The sequence below is a fragment of the Osmerus eperlanus genome, chromosome 4 (assembly GCF_963692335.1).
Source record: "Osmerus eperlanus chromosome 4, fOsmEpe2.1, whole genome shotgun sequence".
Taxonomy (NCBI): domain Eukaryota; kingdom Metazoa; phylum Chordata; class Actinopteri; order Osmeriformes; family Osmeridae; genus Osmerus; species Osmerus eperlanus.
The window spans coordinates 4,620,843-4,645,203 of NC_085021.1; the positions used below are offsets into that span (position 1 = coordinate 4,620,843).

A 24,361-nucleotide genomic window follows, 5' to 3' on the forward strand; every position below is an offset into this window, starting at 1 on the left:
ATGTGCTGTACATTGTATTGTATTTCAATTTAGGATGGCAACCCCCTCCTCCTCTGTCTTTTCACTGCTACCATGGGGCGGGGGCGGAGTTTGCGCGGTCTACAAACTTTTGTTGTGTACGCGTGTTTTTAACCACGCCTCTTTTTTTCTCCGTTTTCTGAAAACGTTGAAATCATTCCAAACTCATACTTCGCATACCAACTTTACTGTCAATCTTAAATACAATTTTTTGGGAAAAGGGCAACTGCCAAACAATCGGATACAGTGAATGAGCAATTTGTTAAAACCGTGCCACTAAAAGCAGACGTAAGCCGCCACTGTAAGGTGAGTGAGCACCGAATGGAGCTCTTTGTTGTTTTGATCAACTTTCATGCAGCTGCTCGGCGCGCCTGAAGTTTTTCGGATCTTTGTCATATTTCGCATTTCTTTGTATGTGATCCTCACTCTGCATACTAAAATGAGTAAAGCTTTAGGAGGCATGGTATATTTGCTAACTCATTGGGCATTTTCGTTGTAATGGCGGTTATTTTCCAGAGTTAACTACTTGTTGGATTTTTCAATGCTTCTTTGGTTGGTAGGCTAAGCTAACTAGCTAGCTACTAGCAAGGTTGTGCTCCTGCTTACTGCAGTGATACGGGGCCAGGGAGAACTTTGAGTTGCAATTACTAGCTAGCTAATTGTAGGCGAAGCTAACTAGAAAACTGGATTAAGTTAATGTACCCCCGGCGAAGTGCCCTTGTAGGCCTGTGCGTACCTATACTGAATTGATATGCGGAATTAGGAAAGGAATAGGCTTTTTTAAATGGACCATATTTAGAACTGGACCGTGTTTTGTCCTAGCTTTATTGGACAACCCGAGGTAGTTTTTGTTTTAAATTATTGCTTTCTCCCTCCATAAATCAGTTATATCGCTGATTGAAGTTGTATTAGTGAAACTTCTCAGATTAGAACCGGGACAGGTTTGACTTGTTCGGTAGTTTCAGAGGTGAGAGGAACTAGGCCTTTAAGCAACATCCTAAGAACAACAAGATACTCCAGTTGAACTTGCTTCTCTTTCATGCCTGGGGAATTAATGTATTATGGAACACCTTAGAGTTCTTAAAGTCTCATTAACCGTATCCTATTTTCTCACATTGGATTTGTGGAGCAGAAAAGGAGCACAATAAGACTTGATAACGGAGCCACTTTTGAAACCAAGGTGAGAATAGGCCAATTAATTGTTCTCATGGTGAAGGAGGACGTCTGTGGGGCTTTATCTTTGATCCCTTATCTACAATGGGCTTTGTCAACTTGTAGGACATCAGGAGAGAGTAGACCTGGCTAGGGCCACCAATGAGCAGTGTGTTTGATACTGGGACTTAAAGCACCCTTGTGTGTGTTTGTGTATATTTGCTTACCTCATGGGCTGTATTTAGCACCACACTGCTCTGACTCCTGCAGTGGCCCTCCCCCATGCACATGACCTTTTGGGCTAAATTTAAACTATTGGAGTTTGAGTGTTTGTGTTATCCGACATCACTGCAGACCGAGGTCAGCTCCACTAGCTCCTGTGCAGGTCAACCACACCATACCCTTTGTCTCAATAAACATTTTCAATGAGTCTTCCCAAGCCTTCTGCTCCAATATCATCGTATCGGCCTGGCCATCTACCCAAGACCCCATCAGGGGCTGCTTTGTACTCATGACAACGGCACAGCTGAGTCAGCAGCGGTTGGAAGCTGTCACGAAGCTCTCACCACAGCAGGGGAATCCACTGAGAGCCTCTGTGGTCCAGAACCTATTAGCTGCACTCTGGAAAGCATTACACAGTCTACGAGAGGGCCCCTCACACGCAGCACTCTGAGGTCCGAGGAGCGTTCTCCTTAATAACATAAGAATGTGTCATTTCCTCATATGGCGACGCAGGCAAGTTGTGGGCAGCAGCTGAGGGAATAGGAATGGGCAGGAATAATGGGAATCTATGACTGTTTAAAATGTTTACTCAGTTATCGCAAGTATCTTACAGTAGGGCTGCTCGTACAACATCAGTACATTGGTCAAATGGATTGACCCATTTGAAAAGAAAGACTATTGTCAGCTTGGCTTCTATACATACCCTACAGTAACCTATAAACAACTTGGCCCACACGTAGACCTACTACATCTTAAGTTGTAACTCACACAACAACTTGTCAATAGTTTGTGTGGATGAAATAGTAAGCATAGGCCCAGCAAAAACATTTGCTCATCAGTCGTGATTGTTAACTCAGGCTGTTTATTCGCAGCAGTATTACAGTGAGCCCAACTGAAGGTCTTGACGCTGACCTTGGCGGTTGTCTCCGATCGTTTTTCACAACCTCTTGATGTTTTGCCAGAACGTTGGTCGTTTTTTCAAACTGTCGGTGCCAGCCCAGCACTATTAATACCTCCTCCCGACCTGCTGTGGCCATAAAACCGCTTCATCGAATACGACCCCAGCGGGCCTAGCCCTGAACGGCAACATTGTCAGTCTTAAAAATCTGTCACCTTGCGCAGCAGTGGAAGGCCCTGACCACTCAGCTCCCTGTCCCTTGGGGTCCCTAGTCCAGGATCAGACCACCTAGCAAGGGATCCAAGCTGTAACCCCAATCTTTCTGTCTCTCTCACTCTCTCCACCCTCCCTCCTCTTCCACCCATCCCACCAGGTGTGTCGTAGGCGGAGCCGTCACCATTGCGTCGGAGTGGAGTTGCCGTGGCAGCCCTGAGGGGGGGCAGGAGGATGGAGGGGACGGAGAGGAGGAAGGGCTGGGGGAGGGTGGAGAGCGGGGCCTGGATGGGGACCCAGAGGGTGTGTGGAGCCCAGACATCGAGCAGAGCTTTCACGAGGCACTGGCCATCTACCCACCCTGCGGCAGGAGGAAGATTATCCTGTCTGATGAAGGCAAGATGTATGGTAGGTAGACTCACAAGCACTCTTTCAATTAACTTTATGTTCCTGGTAAATTCAAGTGTTCAGGTAAATCTGTACACAATTAAAACATTTACCACACACACAGTTCAATTAATCTTTTCAGATGTTCAGGAAAGTCCGTGTGCACACACAGAAACGCTGGCCCAAGTTGTTCACTCATGTAACAAACAGTGTCCAAATCCACTTAGTAGGTACTTCACTGTCACAAATTGTTACAAATCAAGGGTGCCAATGTTTTTTAATGATCAAGAGATCCACACAGGATCAAACGCTATCATTAAAATAAGTTAAGTCTGGTGTGTCAGTAAACACACACAGGTATCTTCTAGCTTCCAATGCTTTCTGGTTCATCTTACTGGCATTGCAAATCTCAACACATCTCAATACTCAAAACTTCCTCCTTTTTTGTGTTCTCAATGAAGAGGTCAGTGGTCTGGTTCAGTCCACCCTGTGTCTTGTTGGTCACCCAATGGATAAAATAACTGGATCTGATGTTATAGCTGACGAAGGCATAGGGCCACTGAGTATTGAGATGTGTTAAATGATTGGACCTTTAAGCTGACAGTATTTCTCATGTGTGTGTTTACTGGTTAAAGCCCTCTGAGTTGACGGTTGCGTAACATTTGACATGACATGAAGCTATGTCTAAAGTACAGGTTGTCTTTAAACTGTTCTCCTCTTACACAATGATAGACATATGGCTAAAAGTGTTGTCTATTTTAATCGAACCCACTCTGACTGGCTGTGTGTGTCTTGAGTATTTTGACCCTCCTCCCCTGCCATAGTACAGGCCTTGGCTGACTGCCAGACATTCCCAGCATATTTCCCTTGGCTGAGGGGTGGCATTCCTGCGAGAAGCAGCCTGTGTCGCGTGGTATGTATGTGTGCGCGCAACTGGATATGTGATCCCATGCGACAGAAAGGGAAGGTTTGTTTCAGCGTTCCGGTATTTTCTCCTTTTGTGGAAGTGGGGGCTCATAGGTCCAACCCCCATTCTGCCATAAGAAGCTGTGCGCACATACCGCCACACACCCTTTCCTACCAGACATACATTCTGGGCCTCTCTCTCTGCACCCCCCCCACCGGTCCCCCAGCGGCTGTGTTGTGTGTCACTCCTGCCCTCCATGATGTGTCATCTGCAAAGTAGTTCTCCACCGGTTCACACCGCCACACCGAAGTCAGCAAATGCCCAAAACACACTAGCTATATATTTGTGTGTGTGTGTTGCGCATGTAAAAAAAGTGGATCTGATTGTTGACAGTCCCACGCATTTTCGCTTGTGTGTGTGTGAGACTCCTGCTCCATGTGATGTCTAAGAAATTCAGCAAGGTGATGAGTCATCATTTGACCCCCACCCCCATAGGTCTTCAGGACCTCCTCTTCCCAGAACTGACACGCCGTAGGCTGGGGTAGGGCCAGGGTGTGTCTGGGGTAAACATTTTCAATCTATTAGCTTTTCATTAGGTATATCATTGTATTAAGTGCACTTTTAGAAAGTGGTTATTAGTCAAAACACCTCTCCTCCCCTTCTTTGCTAATAATAAGCTAAAAAAAAGGGAGAGATTGAAAGAGAGAAGCAGGCACAAGGTGAAAGAAAGGGATGAGCTGACAAACCACTGCTGCCTTGTGTGGAGGCTGTGTTGTATCAGCTCACTACATTTACCACGGACTCACTCCATCTGCTGTTCTCCCCCTTACCAGTGGACAAGCACCAACTTGTCTGGGTCTCATACAAGACCCCAGAAACGGTCTAGTACGCTCACACACATGCACAGACTGTTTGCAGTGCATACATTAACACACTCGTAGTGATCAAGTGTGTGTCATGAGTTTTTACTCTGATTTTTTGTTTTACATGGAGAGAGAGGTTTAGTGCACTTCAGTCTACCAGTTGTCTTCTCTCCTGACCTGTTCAACTGGTGAGGCAACCTTCTCTTTCAACACTTCTGGCTTACACAATCAGCTTCCACTCCTTTATTCATGTGCGCTCCCTCCTTTTTTCTCTCTTTCTCCACCGTTCCATTAATAAACACTGCTCTTATAAATCCCCTCTTCATTCCCATACACACACACCTAGCAGCGCTCTACGGGGGGGGGGGGATACTTCATCCAATTAATATTTATAGTTGCATATGGGTTTAATCTACCATTTCTTAGCAAATGGCTTTCTCTGCTAGCTGACTTCAGCCACCTCTCCACTGCTGATGATGGGTCACAGGCTTACTGCTGAAGCTCTGGGCCTTCTGTTGAAATACAGATCAGGTCTGAAAGGCGTGAGGATGCAAGACTGCAGTGGACATCAGATTTTATCCTCTTATGGGCACTGAAGGCCCTTTCGCAGTTGGCAGAGCTGATAAACAAAAGAAGAATCTGAACAAGGAACAGGACTTTAATTTTCCTTGATAACAAAAAATGATCTACAGGAACTGTAGCTTTTTTTGCGTTCATCTCTGTGAAAGGTGACAAATGAGCGGGCGTGACGAGTGTCGTAAGAGACTGAGGCAGTGTAGCGATATTTTACCTTTCATAGCGACAACAAATCAAATTTAGCGACTTTCCGTTACTTTGGAAATTTTCGTTTATGAGCAGCAGCAAAACAACTTCTGTTAACTCGCACCCCAACACATTTACATTTAGTCATTTAGCAGACGCTCTTATCCAGAGCGACTTACAGTAAGTACAGGGACATTCCCCCAAAGCAAGTAGGGTGAAGTGCCTTGCCCAAGGACACAACATCATTTGGCATGGCCGGGAATCGAACTGGCAACCTTCCGATTACTAGCCCGATTCCCTAACCGCTCAGCCACCTAACTCCCTAACACCCCCCGGCAACACTGGACAGCGCTCTCAGTCAAGCAACGGTGCATCATTGAAATCTGCGCAAAATGTATTATTTTCCTCTTACTCAATCACAGGCAAGTGAAATCGATTTTATTTCTATCCATTGGCTAATGAAATAAAAAATGTTGTCACCTAGCGTGAAATTTTGTTGCATATACAAGTGTTTTTATTTTTATGTATTTTTTATTAAGTGAACAATCAGGTCACATACAGAAGCATAGTACAGATACCGTTTACAAATACAATAATGAAAAACAAAAGACAAAAAACAGTAATAACAATAAGATTTTAGTACAGTGGATAACAATCAAGACAGTCAAAAATAGAAAGAGATATACAGTGAGGAAAATAAGTATTTGAACACCCTGCTATTTTGCAAGTTCTTCCACTTAGAAATCATGGAGGGGTCTGAAATTGTCATCGTAGGTGCATGTCCACTGTGAGAGACATAATCTAAAAAAAAAAAATCCTGAAATCACAATGTATGATTTTTTAACTATTTATTTGTATGATACAGCTGCAAATAAGTATTTGAACACCTGTCTATCAGCTAGAATTCTGACCCTCAAAGACCTGTTAGTCTGCCTTTAAAATGTCCACCTCCACTACATTTATTATCCTAAATTAGATGCACCTGTTTGAGGTCTTTAGCTGCATAAAGCCACCTGTCCACCCCATACAATCAGTAAGAATCCAACTACTAACATGGCCAAGACCAAAGAGCTGTCCAAAGACACTAGAGACAAAATTGTACACCTCCACAAGGCTGGAAAGGGCTACGGGGAAATTGCCAAGCAGCTTGGTGAGAAAAGGTCCACTGTTGGAGCAATCATTAGAAAATGGAAGAAGCTAAACATGACTGTCAATCTCCCTCGGACTGGGGCTCCATGCAAGATCTCACCTCGTGGGGTTTCAATGATCCTAAGGAAGGTGAGAAATCAGCCCAGAACTACACGGGAGGAGCTGGTCAATGACCTGAAAAGAGCTGGGACCACAGTTTCCAAGGTTACTGTTGGTAATACACTGAGACGTCATGGTTTGAAATCATGCATGGCACGGAAGGTTCCCCTGCTTAAACCAGCACATGTCCAGGCACGTCTTAAGTTTGCCAATGACCATTTGGATGATCCAGAGGAGTCATGGGAGAAAGTCATGTGGTCAGATGAGACCAAAATAGAACTTTGGGGTCATAATTCCACTAAACGTGTTTGGAGGAAGAAGAATGATGAGTACCATCCCAAGAACACCATCCCTACTGTGAAGCATGGGGGTGGTAGCATCATGCTTTGGGGGTGTTTTTCTGCACATGGGACAGGGCAACTGCACTGTATTAAGGAGAGGATGACCGGGGCCATGTATTGCGAGATTTTGGGGAACAACCTCCTTCCCTCAGTTAGAGCATTAAAGATGGGTCGAGGCTGGGTCTTCCAACATGACAATGACCCGAAGCACACAGCCAGGATAACCAAGGAGTGGCTCCGTAAGAAGCATATCAAGGTTCTGGCGTGGCCTAGCCAGTCTCCAGACCTAAACTCAATAGAGAATCTTTGGAGGGAGCTCAAACTCCGTGTTTCTCAGCGACAGGCCGGAAACCTGACTGATCTAGAGAAGATCTGTGTGGAGGAGTGGGCCAAAATCCCTCCTGCAGTGTGTGGAAACCTGGTAAAAAACTACAGGAAACGTTTGACCTCTGTAATTGCAAACAAAGGCTACTGTACCAAATATTAACATTGACTTTCTCAGGTGTTCAAATACTTATTTGCAGCTGTATCATACAAATAAATAGTTAAAAAAAATCATACATTGTGATTTCTGGATTTTTTTTTTAGATTATGTCTCACAGTGGACATGCACCTACGATGACAATTTCAGACCCCTCCATGATTTCTAAGTGGGAGAACTTGCAAAATAGCAGGGTGTTCAAATACTTATTTTCCTCACTGTATAATCAGAGCAGAGACATATATATATACAAGTGTTTTACACGCATTGTAGAGGGTTGCCTCTACAATTTTCAGATGGACCACCAGGACAATGATAAGGGAATCTAGCTAATGACATAATGAATTGTAAAAAAAAAAAAAGAGACAGTCCCTGGCGACCATCGGCGGGATTGCACTTTAAGCCACTTCCGCATTTTTCAGCCCCGGACGTTCCCCAAGGGGCAACTGAAAATAAATTTGATAATTATGTTAGGGTTTCCTGCAGCACTTTTCAGTTAAAGATCCTGTAAAGTACATTCCATGATTTGCTTCTCAGTACATTATATACGTGTGAAATTAGTTCCTGAAAGCATGTGCAAAGCGCGAAAACTTTGTCGCACTGAAATGTTCGAGTTAGACCGTAGAACAGTTTCTCTTCTGTTTTCAGCTCAGGTTTTGTAAGATGGAGCCAAAAAATGACCGATCTACGTCACTTTGACTGATCTACGTCAGATCACTGCATGGCTCCTCCTCTCACCCGGTGAAACGAGATAAAAGCCTGGAGCTCATTTGCATAAGAGGTCCTACGACTCCTGCTGTATTGTTATTGTAGCCTACATCAGCTAGCTAGCTAGCTTCAGGATGTCTCCCTCCACCCGCAACTGCATACCTGGATGCAAGAACTTCAGCTGCGCTGCAACGCTATTTAATTTCCATAGTGATGAAGAAAGGAAAAATAGGTGGATTGATTTTGTGAAGAGCCACGCTGATGAAAAGCTTCGCATCAACTCCAACAGCCGCCTCTGCAGTGACTTTAACCCTTGTGTTATCTTCGGGTCATTCTGACCCATCAGTCATTGTGACCCACCGTCGTATTGCGACAACTTTACCGCATACAAAAACAAAGTGAAGCATTTTCTTTTAACCGTTGGGCTGTCTCAGACCCCCCACATTGCGAAGGTTAAAAGAAAATTATTTTTATTTGTTTTTGTATTGGGTAAAATTGGGTAAACACAACGATGGTTCGTTATGAACCTTTGGGTCATGTGACCCGAAGGCAGCACGAGGGTTAACATGGACCCGAGACGGACAGGGTTCACGGACACACGGCTTCTCTTGCAGCATGGAGCCGTACCGAGCATCGCCCTCCTGGCCGTTCCTCCTCCGGTCGCACCTGGACCATCCACCGCAGCCAGCAGTTCATCACTCAGTTCTGTGTGCTTGTTTATAATTATACTAGATAACTTTTCCAGAGGTATCTCTGCTATGAGTTACTGCAAACGGCTAACTTGATATTACTTTGTGTAGAATGATGGTATTTTGGTGTAATGGTAGCTATGTGGAGTCAGGTGGCCGAGCGGTTAGGGAATCGGTCTAGTAATCAGAAGGTTGCCGGTTCGATTCCCCGCCAGGCCAATGACGTTGTGTCCTTGGGCAAGGCACTTCACCCTACTTGCCTCGGGGGAATGTCCCTGTACTTACTGTAAGTCGCTCTGGATAAGAGCGTCTGCCAAATGACTAAATGTAAATGTATGTGCTAGAAGTAGCCTAGCTGGAGAGCTCACTGTCTGCTGTCTCTGGTGTCCATTTTTACTCCTGTGTTACAGCTCAGGGGAACAAGCTTCATTTATATGCATCTGTATGTTTCACTCATTGAACAAATAAATTATCTGGGTCGTAGGTACTTGAGACAGGCGGTGCCTTCCAGAGAGGGTGCGGAGCTTCAGCTCCTTCAGGCGACACGCCCCCAGTCTCAAGCAGACAAGACTTCTGATTTTCTCACGATTTCAAAGCCTATTTTAACATACTTGTCTGTGTTTTTATTATTTGGATGGGCAGTTAACAACACATTCTTCTGTGGTGTGATGAACTTAAAACTCGTTTTCAATTCCATTTTACAGTATCTTTAAGGCGGCCGCCTAAGCAACACACGCCTGCTGCCTTAATTACGTCATCAAATTTGAATAGCGATATCCGCCGTTGTCCTGTTTTCTCCATTCCAAACCGTGACCAATGCCAGTCTCCCTTCTCTGCAGAACGCATTGAACCCCCCGCCGACAAACCGCACCCTACCACTTTAACTAACACATTTTCTGCGGGAATCCCTGATTATATAGATATTAGGCCTCAAAGATTGGTAAATTTGGGGGCGTAGATGGCTTGATTGACAGGTCTACCAGCCAGGGCATAGAGGAGAAAGGCCGTTAGCGAGGTGGGCGTGCATCATGTCTTCGGCTTCTCCCGCCCTTTGCCCCTTCCCAACTGCCCTCTCGTCCAAATTTGGACATTTCTGGCTCCAAAAAACAAAGATGGTGACCAGGAAGTCCAAAAATCAAGGCTTCAAAACAAGCTTTCATGAACTAATGGGTGAAGTCACAATGATTACGTCCATTATATATACAGTCTATGCTTTTTCCTTGCAAATGTTTTCACTGGTCATAAGCCTGTTTGGCACCCTCTTGTGGTAGTGCTGTAGAAGTTTCCGCTGTCTCACCACCGGGTTCTGTTGTGTTGCAGGGCGCAATGAGCTGATAGCGCGCTACATCAAGCTGCGCACTGGGAAGACTCGCACACGCAAACAGGTTAGCCTGACACAAACACAAGACTCAACAAAAATGACTGGGGTCTTACTTTTCCAGCAGTAAAAGTATATATCTAGAAGTTTTTGTTGTTGTGGGATTTTATAATGTAGAAGAACCCAGTATGAGAATTTGTGTTTTTTGTTTTTTTAACTCTATCTCACACACCCCAGGTATCTAGTCACATTCAGGTGTTGGCGCGTAAAAGGGTACGAGAATACCAGACAGGCATCAAGGTAGGTACCAACTGAAAGACGCTCGCTCTCCTTCCTCTCCAGTCACCTCCTTTTCTCTTTCCCTCCTCTTCCTCCTCCTCCTCCTCCTCCTCTCTCTCCTCAGGTCTCTAGTCACCTGCAGGTCTTGGCGAGGAGAAAGTCACGTGAGATTCAGTCTAAGCTGAAGGTATCCCACACACTCAACCGGACTGCTTTACTGCTAGCCGCTTTACCGCTTTGCTTACCCGACCCCATCCCCATAACATCCCCCCCATCCCCCATCCTGGGCTTAAGGCGCTAGTTAGGGTTTGGGTTCAGTTTTCCATGGCTGCTTCCTGGGAGGGGTTTTCATTGGCTGTGGGGCCTGGACATGTAAGTGGTTTAACTCAGACCAATCCCAGCTTTGGTACACAACAGATCATTTTGTAGCAGTGGAAGCTTTCACTCTAACTTGACTTGTGCCGACCACCACCCCCCACCCTCCTTTCTGACACACATTCACCCTCTCCCCTGCTGCCTAACAATAAGAGTTTCTTCTTACACGTTGGCTGAAGGTTGTGGTTTGGTTAGGGCCATCCTGATGTGTTTCTGACCAGAAGGAGGGAGTTAGAAGACCTCAGAGGATCTTAGCATCCCATCCATACAGTATGTTATTCAGGAGCTTAGAATGTGGAGGGTTGGCTCGGCTTGCATGGGTGTTCAGTAAAGGGTCCAGGGGAATGCTTGGGACATGCATGGCTATGATATAGCAGATAACACACGCACACATCCATACTTCTTTTAACCTCCTCCAAGTCTGCCTGTGGGTCTGGCATCAAATTTGTAAAAGCATAGCGTGGATCACCTCTTAAGTAGACTGGAGACTGTCTACCTGCTATTCGTATTTTTTCGATGTGTTATACTTGACAGTATAAGTCTGTTTATGACACAAAAGATCACATAGCACTAGTAATTTTAAATAGTTTGGAGCACCAGTAACATTTTAGGAGTATTGTCTTTTCAGCTCTTCGAATTTTGCGCGCTAGTTCACGTGATAACGGAGCTTAGTGACGAGGGATTGATGGCTAATATTAACCAATTTAAAATCTGTATTAATGTTAAGAAAGTAAAGAGTAAGTTTCATTGGTTATGTAACGTTTGATAGAATGGTGGACCGCTCACAGCAGGCACATACTGTGCAATAGTATATTTAGCAAGCGTTTTGTAGAGAAATTAAAATAGGTCGCACCCTAACGATTATAAAATATAAAAAATATAAAATGTCGGGAGCATATGCGACCAAAATGGTCGCAATTTGGAGCTTTGCTTAGAAGATATACATTTGGTAGATGTCTCCAAGTGTCTATGGTTTACAGAGACACCATGCATGTCACTGTGTCCAACAAGCGACAGACTGATCCTCAACAAGCGCACTGCCCCATTACCCTTTTTTGGAAAGATTTAAGTTATATTTAGTTATACAGGAAATAGGGGAGAGAGACATGCTGAAATGAGACATGCTGAAATGGCCCGAGCCGGAATCGAACCCGGGAAGCTGCGTAAGGCCCATATGGTGTGCACCCTACCCAGTGACATCACACATGTTGAGATGTTGTGAAATCATTTCAATGGGCTCTTTAATAGCTAAAATAAACAATTTATAATTAGCATATTTGGTCACTCAGAATTGTAATGTAAACAGAATATGTTTATTTCGATATTAACCTCGGCTTTGCTGTATCGACCTCGCTATCGCTCGGTCGATACGTTCAAGCCTCAGTTTGATATTTCCCGGCATGACCGAACGGTCGAGGTTAGTAAGTTGTTTATTATATGGCAATTTTAGGTCTTTTCATTTTGTAAATGAAAATAAATGGTAGGCTAATTGTAGCTAGCTCTCAAGTCTTCTCACGGTGTGTTTCAGGTTGTTGCCTAGCACCCAATTACTTTTGATAGAAAGCGGACAACACGGTTCTGCTAAAATGGCTTTAATTCCAACACAAATAACGACTCTTTTAGAAAGTTAACAATTTCTTCGTCGCCGTTGATGTCTTCAGTATCGTCTGACTCCAGCTGACTCCTCCATAGATATATATCTATGGACTCCTCGATATCGCTCATTTTGAAGATGACGTCAGAGGAGGGCAATAATAATCCGTATCAGACCGCAGACGGGCGATGAGGTCAATACGCGGCTGGCATGACTACCCATTAGCCAATCAGAGCGCTCGTACTGTCGTTGCCATATAATAAACTTTAATATTATTGACAGTTTATCACGTTAACCTTACACTAGTACCTACGTATTTCACAGGTGTTTTCCTTTTCCAGATTGAGATCTGTTGTCCCTATGGTTGTGGAGTTAAATTTAACTTCTTTTGAGATATTTAAGGGGAAAAAATACTCACACACTCTCCATTTTACCGTCTGCCTGGGATGGTGGCATAACTATAGTTTCAAATTCCTGTATTTCTTTATCTGTTTCTGTCTTTCAGTCTCTTCTTTACTTCTCTCTTTATTTGTCATGTGATCTAAGTTTGGATGAGTGGACGCCATGAATGTGTGCATGTCCACCTGACCTGGTACAGAGGTTTAGAGAATCACGCACACTCTTAAATTCCACATTCCTGGTTATCAAATGCTTAAGTCTTAGTATGAACTATATTCTCTGTCAGGAAAGTAAGTTAGATGAAAGAAAAACAGAATTGTCAGTCGGCCAACTCTACTATCAGAAGCTTTACTCAATTCAGAAAGAGGCTGGACAGCCTGTGTGCACAACCTTTACTGTTCAATGTTTAGCACAACTTCCTACACTTCAAAAGTTGTTGTTGTGTTGACGAATGGTGTCCCTTCTTGGAAAGTTCATGGCGGTTGTTCATGTTGTTATTCTTACCTTTTAATGAGCCAATTAATGATTTGTGTCTTTTTTGCTGTAGGCCATGAACTTGGTAAGTTGGAGTTGGATTTTAAAACCTTGAAAGAATTTGCTTTGTGTGCTTGCCGGTTTGCCGCAGCTGCAATTGCTTGCCCTTACACTTCCTGGAACATGCATTGCCCCCCCCCCCCCACCCTCCCTCCATAATCATACACAACCTCTAGTCAAAGCCCAACTCCTCACCCAACGCTTAGCTTAGCTTGCTTGGCGGGCTCTCTTGCTTTGCCCCTTCTACCAGCACACACTCATTTTCTGTCCTTTTTTTCCCCCACTGCTCTTCATTCTGTTGCTAAGGCTGAAACACTATTTTTCTTATTCCTTTTGCTAATGCGTAAAAAGTGCAACATGGTTCTAATGGTTAGAATATACTTTAAACTATTATATACTATCTCTTTCTCTCAGGACCAGGTGTCAAAGGACAAGGCGTTGCAGAGCGTGGCTAACCTCTCGTCGGCTCAGATCGTTTCTGCCAGCGTGATGAAGCCCCAGCCCCCCTACCCCCCGCCTGTCAGGGTGAGACACACAAACACACACTCTCAAAGTTTGAGGTGTTCCTTTCTGTAAGTGTCTGTAACCAGTCTTTTCTTGTCTCCTTAGTTTTGGCCTGGCATCCCTGGACAACCTGGACATTCTCAGGAGTGAGTTTCACTGGGAGAAAGAGAGGGAGAAGGGGAGTGTGGGAGAGGGGAAAATAGAAAGGAAGGGAAAGAAAGAAAGAAAAGGCATGGGGGCCTGGTAGGAACTGTGGAAGTGTCAGCTAAGCAGAAAGGGCTTTGCTTCTGTCTGCCATGTTCATGTCTTCTCTTCTGTCTTCTACTTCAGCATCAAGCCTTTTGCACAGCCCCCATACACCACCCTCCCAGCCCCAGTCCCTACGCCTATTAGTAAGTGTACTCACACACAGACACACTCACAGACTGTGCCGATTCCTTTGAGTGTCACCGTGTTAATAACGTTCGTCTGGTTTGACTGCATCTCAGGTTACGAGCCACTGCCTGCTCCTCGGGCCCCTGCTACCATAGCAACGCCAGTGTGGCAGGACCGGACCATCGCCTCTGACAAGCTCCGACTGCTAGAGTACTCTGCTTTTATGGAGAGCCAGAGAGACGCAGACACGGTAAACACCACACACACGCAACATAAGTGGTACCACACAATAATGGCAACGACAGGGTCGTCAAATCACTTTTCTTCATATTTTGGATCTAATTGGGAAACTTTTGCTCTTCCTCCTTTCCTTCCTTTCTTCCTCCAATCTCCTGACCCTGTCCCCTCTACATCTCCGTCTCCCCCCCCCCCCCCCCCCCCCCCCTTATAGTTCAGTAAGCACCTGTTTGTCCACATCGGTCAGTGCAGCCCGGGCTACAGTGACCCGGTGCTAGAGTCAGTGGACGTGAGGCAGATATACGACAAGTTCCCTGAGAAGAAAGGGGGTCTGAAGGAGCTGTATGAGAAGGGACCACACAGCGCCTTCTTCCTCGTCAAGTTCTGGGTCAGTCCCCCCCCCCAACACACGTATTGTAACAGCTGATAGATGTGTGTTCTCACTAGCAGTATGAAGGTCACCTGCTCACCCCAGAGGGACCATCAGGGTTTTTCCTGGGTCAAAATTGGTTTTCGGTGCTCAAAAAAAAAAAAACATATATATTCATATATATACATATATATTTTTTCTAATGTATTTATTCTCAGGTGTTTTGCATCTCCCCCCCCCTATTTCGGAACTGGTTAAAGTAATAGTCTAATAGCTAATGTAATATTACACATATTTTCGTCCTATTTCCCCTAAAACAATTAAGTTAGGCTACTTAAAGACACCTTACACTCAAAGTATGTTCTAAATGGCATAAATGAGCAATGAGTAACTACTTATTGTAAATGGTCAGTAGCCTAGCCTATCGATTAAGGTAGGCCACTCTGAAGCATGTACACTGCCTGCTTCATTTGATCTTGATAGGCTAAGCATTCTGTAGCAAATAATAACAATAAACCCACTTTTTATTAATTTAAACTACATCAGCATAATAATGCACCTAAAATACAAACCTGAGCAAGGGCAGCAATCGCTATCGAATCAACAGACAATTTAGCTAGCAGGGGAAGAATACAAACAACGTGATTTAAATTTGCAAGAACTATAGACTTATACAATAACAGGCTTAAATGAACTGACAACATAAGTTATATGACTTACAGTTCTCAAGGACGCACACACGCAATCTCAACTGCGGTGTGAAGCGCGTGTCCGTGCAATTCTCCGACATGCACTCTAACAATCACTGCTGATAGACGGCCTTGAATTTTGTACAGCCTGATTTCTGATACCGTGGCGGCAGAAATTTAGCTATAGAGGAAACACTGGACTATATATTATCATTCCAGGTTAAGAATACCAATAGAGGCTGCGTTGGAAATCGCTAATCAAACTTTTGTCAGCATTTTGAGTGGAAATTTCATTTGCATTTGTACAGGTGTATTCGTGGCCCTCGCAGCGGAACGACAGTTTACTGGCCGCTCTGTCCATTCGCGCACCTCACAGTTGCGTATTGATCAGACAAGAAGACACGCTTATCAACTCGATTAGTATTGATCAAAACAGAACAAGGGTTCGGCTGTAGCCTACTTGAAACATACTATTGAGAACATGAACACAGCTTTTTTCTTTTCTTCATCACAGACTTTTTTTTGCCTTTGGCGCTCGGGATTTGTCATTGGCGCTCGGGAAAACGGCTTTGGCGCTTGCCAACATTTTCTCTATGCAGGAAAAACCCTGACCATGTGAGTTGCCCACAAGGCAACTTTTCACCATGGAGCTCCATCAAACAATTGTAGTTCTTTTTTAATCAAACATGCTTGCATTAATGTAGATTTTAAAATGACAATATTTAATATAAATTTTTTTAAACGACTGGTTGACACGACTTTGCAACATCGCGTGAACATCGGGGACAGTGACTCTGGACTGGCAGACCGGGGTGGTGGTTCCCCTCTTTAAAAAGGGGGACCGGAGGGTTTGCTCCAACTTTAGGGGGATCACACTCCTCAGCCTCCCTGGGAAAGTCTATTCAGGGGTCCTGGAGAGGAGGGTCCGTCGGATTGTCGAACCTCGGATTCAGGAGGAGCAATGTGGTTGTCGTCCTGGCCGTGGAACTGTGGACCAGCTCTACACCCTCGGCAGGGTCCTGGAGGGTGCATGGGAGTTCGCTCAACCAGTCTACACGTTTTGTGGATTTGGAAAAGGCGTTCGACCGTGTCCCTCGGGGCTCATGTGGGGGGTGCTCCGGGAGTACGGGGTACCGGATTCCCTGATCGGGGGCTGTTCGGTCTCTGTACGACCGGTGCCAGAGTTTGGTCCGCATTGCCGGTAGTAAGTCGAACTTGTTCCCGGTGAGGGTTGGACGCCAGGGCTGCCCTTTGTCACTGATTCTTTTCATAACTTATATGGACAGAATTTCTAGGCGCAGCCAGGGCGTTGAGGGGGTCCGGTTTGGTGACCTCAGGATCAGGTCGCTGCTTTTTGCAGATGATGTGGTCCTGTTGGCTTCATCGGGCCGTGACCTTCAGCTCTCACTGGAGCGGTTCGCAACCGAATGTGAAGCGGCTGGGATGGGAATCAGCACCTCCAAATCTGAGGCCATGGTTATCGACCGGAAAAGGGTCGGGGAGGAGATCTTGTCCCAAGCGGAGGAGTTCAAGTATCTCGGGGTCTTGTTCACGAGTGAGGGAATGATGGAGTGCGAGATCGACAGGCGGATGGGTGCGGCGTCCGCAGTGATGCGGGCTCTGCATCGGTCCTTCGTGGTGAAGAAGGAGCTGAGTCGAAAGGCGAAGCTCTGTATTTACCAGTCGATCTACGTTCCTACCCTCACCTATGGTCACGAACTGTGGGTAGTGACCGAAAGAACGAGATCGCGAATACAAGCGGCCGAAATGAGTTTTCTCCGCAGGGTGTCCGGGCTCTCCCTTAGAGATAGGGTGAGAAGCTCGGCCATCCGGGAGAGACTCAGAGTAGAACCGCTGCTCCTCCTCGTCGAGAGGGGCCAATTGAGGTGGCTCGGGCATCTGATAAGGATGCCTCCTGGACGCCTCCCTGGTGAGGTGTTCTGGGCACGTCCCACTGGGAAGAGGCCCCGGGGAAGACCCAGGACACGCTGGAGGGACTATGTCTCTCGGCTGGCCTGGGAACGCCTCGGGGTCCCCCAGGAAGAGCTGGTGGAAGTGGCCGGGGAGAGGGAAATCTGGGCCTCCCTGCTTAGGTTGCTGCCCCCGCGACCCGACCCCCGGAAAAGCGTCAGATGATGGATGGATTTTTAAAACAAAAATGTTTTATGTATATATGTACCGTATTTTCCGGGCTATAAGGTGCACTTAAAAGCCTTTAATTTTCACAATGACTCTTGCTTAGAGACTTGTTGCTCTTGTGGTTAGTGGTAAGTGATTTAAAAATCTTGTACTCGCTGTGATATATTGTTTTTATTATTATTGCTTGTTTTTTCCACAGGTACACTTGCACTTATAGCGCTTCATGTTGTTTAATTGTAACTTGTTTAACTACATGCTCTTATGGTTCTTCCCTTTGGCACTTACTTTGGTTGTTCACAATGTGTGCTTCATGTTTTGGCTACTCGCAATGTTTTTGTGGCTATCTTGTTGTTATGATCAGTGACCTATGCACTTTGTAAAGCTCTCTCTTGGAAGTCGCTTTGGATAAAAGCGTCTGCTAAATGAATAAATGTAATGTAAATGTAATAATCCAGTGCGCCCTATAGTGCGGAAAATACGGTACTCTGACCGTGTCTGAAGTCAAACCTCAATTTTGTGTGCAAGGAATAGCATTTACTTCCTTGCATATTCTGTACAAGCTGTGTTATGCTGGCTAGCTTCATTTTGACTGGTAACATACTGACGTTGCTCGTCCACAAATCCCCTAATAAACGCATAGAATAGGGTTAGTTTCTCTTGCTAGGCTACCTGTTCACGCTGCCAGGTATCTCACACTGCCTTGCGGGGCCTGTCATGTGACTTCCATTGAAAATAAATGGGAGGCAACATATTTGTCTCCTGCCCCCCTGAAAAAATCCTAGGGTAAACACTGTCGGAAACACTGTTTTTTATCATTCTTATGAGGAATAATTGACTTTGACGTGATCAGACAGTCTCTTCACATATATTATTAAAAGGTGATCTGTGCAACAGATAGCCCTTGAAGTAGTTCTCAAAAAGGTTGGTGACCCCTGCTGTAGAGCATATGTGCTGTAATGTGTGCGTGTGTGTATGTCCTAGGCGGACCTAAGCAGTGACCTGGAGGAGGGACCTGGAGCCTTCTATGGCGTTAGCAGCCAGTACAGCGGCACAGAAAACATCACCATCAGCGTCTCCACCAAGGTCTGCTCCTTTGGCAAGCAGGTGGTGGAGAAGGTGGAGGTGAGTGGGGAAAAATGTGTGTGTATGTATGCTGTTAGCAGGGTTCTTTTTTTTAGGCATGCAAACTCCTCACCTTTAGGTGAAACTAACCTTTTTGAAACCAAAATGGGTAACCTACGTGATTCGTGCAGATCCGATGAGAAAATATGGCCGTGGCCAGCACAGCATTTTACCCGTGCTTCGCAACTTTACAACTGGCTCTGGAACCAATCGTCACTCCTAATGCCTAAACCTCACAGCCAATCAGAGGCAGAGTGGGGAGAGGTTTTTTTTTTTTTCAAAGTCTGCAACACTGAGCTAACCGTCGACAACTGAACCAAACTGAAGTTGAACACTGCCGAACTGCAGAACGAAATGCCCGTCGGAAAGCAACCTTAAGGTTTTGCTCTCAAAGTGCACCAGATTGATGCGTTTAACTTTAAAATGTTATACATTTCCTTCCGGGGAAGCATGCCCCCGGACCCCCTAGAGGGTCAGGGGTTCGCCGTATCCTTCTCACCTTTTTTACCCCTTACCTGTTTGCATGCCTGGGCTATGCATTTGACAGGTATGGATGGATTTCTATTCAAACGTTTGTGTTGTCCTACCCAGACGGAGTATGCCCGAATGGAGGGAGGGAAGTGTGTCTTTAGGATCCATCGCTCACCCATGTGTGAATACATGGTCAACTTCATCCACAAGCTGAAACACCTGCCAGAGAAGTACATGATGAACAGCGTCCTGGAGAACTTCACCATCCTACAGGTGTGTGTGTGTAATTATTTTGTATGACACTGAGATGAGACAAATAAGATTGTATGAGACAATAATGTGCTTAATTACGACAAACCCATGGTTTGGATTTGTCTGGAAGTTGTCTGCAGTGGAGTGAAGGTGCCCTACGTTTAGCATTGTCAACATATAACACTGCACTGTTCTATGGCATATGGCAGTTTACATCGGATTGTCCATGCTGAAGTAGATCAGGACCCCCTTCTTACAAAGGCTTGGGGAAGGGCACGTTGACTCATCACTCTGCTTCACGTGTTGTTGTGGGCTCAGTCAAGACCTGAAGCCTGTTCCATAAAGGCAGCTCAAAAAAGTTGGACTTAAAGTCCCAAACCAAACTTCAATTATTTTAATTAGTCAAGCGGGGCTAAAGCGGTTCCATAAAGGCCAATTTCATCTCACGCACTCCTACAAATTCAAGTCAGATTTAAGGTAAAACCTGGATCATACAATCCACCACGGCAAAAGCAATGCACACGGCCACGTGACTTCTTCCAGAAAGAACGTTCCCTTTAAGCCGTGTACTATGACAGCTCTCATCCACCGCTTCATCAAAATAAAATGACACGCCATGATTGAGGTGAACGATAGGCTACAAGGTCAAGGTCTTTTTTAGACTTTACTTTGTTGATTAAAAAACAGACGCCCTCTACACACATCTAAATTAACTTTGACATTGTTTAAAATAAATAGCTTACTATTAATCGATACATTATCCAGTAGCCTAACTTTTTAACATGGTTTTTGTGTCGGGAAAATGGAGGATAGATGTATGGATTATTAATGTTCCGTTGCATGGTTTAGGCTCAAGTTAAGTTTTTGTGGCAAAAAGTGAAGCTAACGGTGGCTAATTTGCTAGCCACAGTCACTGACCTTACTTACGTCACTAACGTCACGAAAACACGCGTGACTACCTGTAGCAGAACATTCGTTCTGTTAACTTGGGTGATAGCTAGGCTAACTATAGCTTTACTGCAAGGCAGCTGCAGAAACGCCACAAGCAGAGGCCAGGGTGGTAACTATTTACTCATTTTACTTTGTGATGTGAAACACAATTTTGAAATGTAATGTACAATATTAGCTGATATTATTAAGGAAGTAGGCCCACATCTACTTTCGGAAACGGTAGTCTACTATTTTACTGAAGCATTAGCATGACATTAGCCTCTGTTGCCCGGGCAACACATACTACAGTGGTCTATGATGCATCTGTTTTCAATCGTTAAAATAAACATTCCTCACAAATACATTTTCGTTGTAGGATTTATTATGACATTAAATTACAAGTAAACAATTTGTTGGTGAAATTATCATTACCTGTGGTTTCAAACCAGTGTTGCTCACTGCAACGCTGTAGCCTACGCGAGACACACTACAAAAACATCTACACAGCTGTTTAGGAAGTCAAACGGCGACAGAACATGTTCAGCACTCCCCTTACTTAAATCAAAAGTCTTTCAATAGGTGAAACTATCTGACTACTAACCTGAACTTCATTGCCACAGCCTAAACTTTGTCAATCTGTTCATGAAAATAATTAATTTCAGCCTAAACCGTACAACGGAACGTTACATTGAATTCAACCAACGCAATCGCTACCAAGACGAACACAGCAGTAGTCTAGTACTGTACAAGTAGAATTTACCGGGGCAGCTTCTCCACACATGGCATCGCATTTTGCGTTGTGTTGTCATAGAGATTAGGTCAATTTTTACACCGGTCTGCCAATTTTATTCGTTTTGATTCAGCTATGAGGCTGCCTCTTGCAGGGGAAATGAGAAGACATCATATTTCATTCTACACTTCACTCGTATTTTGAGTTGTAAATGAGCAGCAAAAAAAAGATGCTTTTAAATCTATGTAATCTTTATAAATAATAAGTAGGCCCTATGCATTTTTATATAAAATATACAGAAATATCAGTTGTAAAAATGTCATTAAAAACGGACCCCTGTGCAAACGACGCAAGCAAGCACACCCTACAATTTCCCTAGAAATTGTACCTTCTCTAGTTTAGATTGAGATATAGGCCTATGCCTGATGCCTAAACATTTGAAATCACAAACCACCATAGCCATACATTTAACGGCTATGGTGTGTATCAAATCATTGTTCATCATTGTTTAATGCATTAGGCTAAATGTTGTAGCCTATGTAGGCTATTTAAGTTGATTTTCTATAAATGTAGCCTACATATTGAACTGATGAAAATAAGAAAATGAGAATGTCCGTGGTAAATCATTGTTTTCGCGTTGGTCAGTGTTACAGGCACGTCTGGTTAAGCAACAACACGGTGTAAGCCTGCCAATTAGCCTGCCCCGGACCAGGCTCGTTTCGAAGCATAAGTTACCATAGTAACTGAGTTCGAACTACGTTGAGCTATCGAATGAACTAGAAATTAGTCAGACTAACTGACGTAAGTCTGGCTTATTCGGTAAACTCGCTTTATGGAACAGGCCTCTGGAGAACTGGGGAGATGGCACAGGTGACTGAATTATGTACTGGCACAGTGTGGCCTGCCAGTGTCACCCATGTACCGTTGGACTTTAAATTGTGAGTAAAGGTGTCTCCAGACAATCACACAAGCAAGATATCTGGTGAGCTATCTATCCTGAAGGGAACAGTGTGAATTAGGTGTTTGTGTGTGCAGTGTCCTAGTAGTGTGCATTTGCATCCCATCACCTCCCTTGTTTCTCCGTAGGTGGTGTCTAACAGGGAAACTCAGGAGACTCTGCTGTGTATTGCCTTTGTGTTCGAGGTCTCCACCAGCGAACACGGAGCTCAATACCACGTTTACCGCCTTGTCAAGGACTAACACACTAAAGCCCCCTTCCTGTACAGACTACTACACACACGACCCTCTCTACAGACTGTTCTGAACACGGGCACGCAAATACAAACCAGACGTTCTCTCCATAACTTACACATGTACAGACACACTCCCACACACAGTCTCATAGTGCACCAATCTACCAATCAAACCAAAAGCAGACGAGGAGATACTCACAGAGCCTCTGAACAGACAACACATATCCAGCCTCTATAGTTAGTCAGTCTTTGACTTTATAACACATAGGAAACAGATGACAGCTGAAAGACAGCTCCCCCCCCCCCCCCCCCCCAGGAAAAGCGGTGTCTTTGGCTTTCATCCGACTCCACCACAGGTTCTTCTGTAGGCAATGGGAGTTCTGCAGGTGTGTTGGCTGTAAGGGGGTTGGGGTCAGAGGACATGAGTCAAATGTTCATAGGTCGCACACTATTCGATTTTTGACTGCGCTCCAATGCCTCCTCAATACGTCCCATTGTAAAATGCTCTCATAGTTCGGTTGATTTTTTGCAGGAAACATGCGCCTCACCTTTTTAAAAACACATCTCAGTTCTGAGAGCCTGAATTCTTGGGTGAGGAGCAAACGGTAACAGCCCTGTAACCCCCTTCCCTCCCACACTACACGTCCCAGTCATACGCCTTTGTTTTTATACCCTAATCCCTCCCTGGTGACCATAAGAGATTGTGAATTCAAAAAATAACACTCGAATCGTCTTTTATTTTGATTTTTGCACGTTACATTTTTTTTCTTTCTCTTCACACTAAAATATCATTTTGTAGTTTAAATAAAAGGATTGACACTATTATTGTTCAGTTTTAAACAAGTTTGTCAGGCCTGAATTTGTGAGCTGGTTGGTAATGGACAAGGGCTTCCTGCAGTATTTCTACCTCCAGGGGCATGTGGTGACATTTAAGGTGTGTATGGTTCTATAAGCCTTAACCCAGCAGCACTGATGTATAGGATGTAAACTTTGTGAGCTGATACTCGAGACATGGTACTGTCTAATGTCAGACCTGGGTCACTTTTTTATGATGACATTATTATGTGTAAAGCATAAACCTAATTTCTGTGTGTGTGTTTTCTTAGCGGTACAGCCAAGAGGGGCAAATTCATTTAAACAAATGTGCTATTTTTCTTATGTGTGATATTTTCAAATCGACAAGGTACAATCCCCCCTCCCTCTTCTTGCCATTGGCTGTACTGATACAGATTTTTCTTGGCAACACTAAGGATCTTTGTTATATCAGCTATTTGTATATGTCTTCTTTTGTTCTGATGATAAGAATTGGGATTTCTGTCTACCACCAGCCCCAGTTTTTATTTTGTTTTTGCCAATTTTATGAGGATGGCACCACTTCTATGTATCTGTGACTGTGTTGACAATGACTGACTTGGTGATGCATACTGTAAATCAATTTGGACATTTTTCAGGACATAGACTGAGCTTTGGTAGAAATGTTGGTGCTCCTCAATTGAAAGGGCTTCCTGGCCCCAGACTAAAATAAATATGTGCTGTTGACAGTGGTTTTAACTGTTTCGGAGGGGGAATGGTTAGAATAGAAGTTTCCTCAACTACAGAAATATCATAAGTTGATGGACCCAAGTAGTAATTCAAAATGGATCTTGGTTCAATTGGAACTAGCCTGAACTTAAGTTAACCAGACGTGACTAAAATATTTTTTTACAAATACTTGTTTTGTGGTTAAACTCACTTAAAGCAAAATACATATCTAAAATACATGTTGAACTATATATATTTGTATCGAGGTCTGATTACCTGACCATTTGTTTTGCTTGCCTCCGGTCAAATCTGCTCTGTGTGACGCCTGTACTGTTACACTGTCCATCACTTCTCTACCAATAAAAATCACAAGGTGCCTCCTGAGCTAGTCTGCCTTTGGAAAATAACTCTCTCTATTTGTCTGTATTGTTTTGAATCAT

At 44.4% G+C, this 24,361-nt stretch overlaps 1 protein-coding gene across 6 annotated transcripts; it reads left to right on the plus strand.

Annotated features, from left to right (window-relative positions):
* The first annotated feature begins 131 nt into the window (after positions 1-131).
* On the plus strand, positions 132-23,939 carry tead3a (TEA domain family member 3 a). Of its 6 annotated transcripts, none has more exons than XM_062458257.1 (13): positions 132-324; positions 2,664-2,911; positions 10,210-10,274; positions 10,445-10,507; positions 13,141-13,233; positions 13,803-13,913; positions 13,998-14,038; positions 14,223-14,284; positions 14,381-14,517; positions 14,719-14,892; positions 18,684-18,824; positions 19,416-19,568; positions 22,294-23,939. In XM_062458257.1, the coding sequence occupies exons 2-13, from the start codon at positions 2,905-2,907 to the stop codon at positions 22,405-22,407; spliced, it is 1,161 nt and encodes a 386-aa protein (XP_062314241.1). In that variant the 5' UTR covers positions 132-324; positions 2,664-2,904; the 3' UTR covers positions 22,408-23,939. The 6 variants fall into 6 exon arrangements, with proteins under 6 accessions (XP_062314241.1, XP_062314243.1, XP_062314242.1 ...); XM_062458259.1 differs by lacking the exon at positions 13,141-13,233 and adding an exon at positions 13,402-13,413; XM_062458258.1 differs by lacking the exon at positions 10,445-10,507 and adding an exon at positions 10,611-10,673.
* The last annotated feature ends 422 nt before the right edge of the window (positions 23,940-24,361 follow it).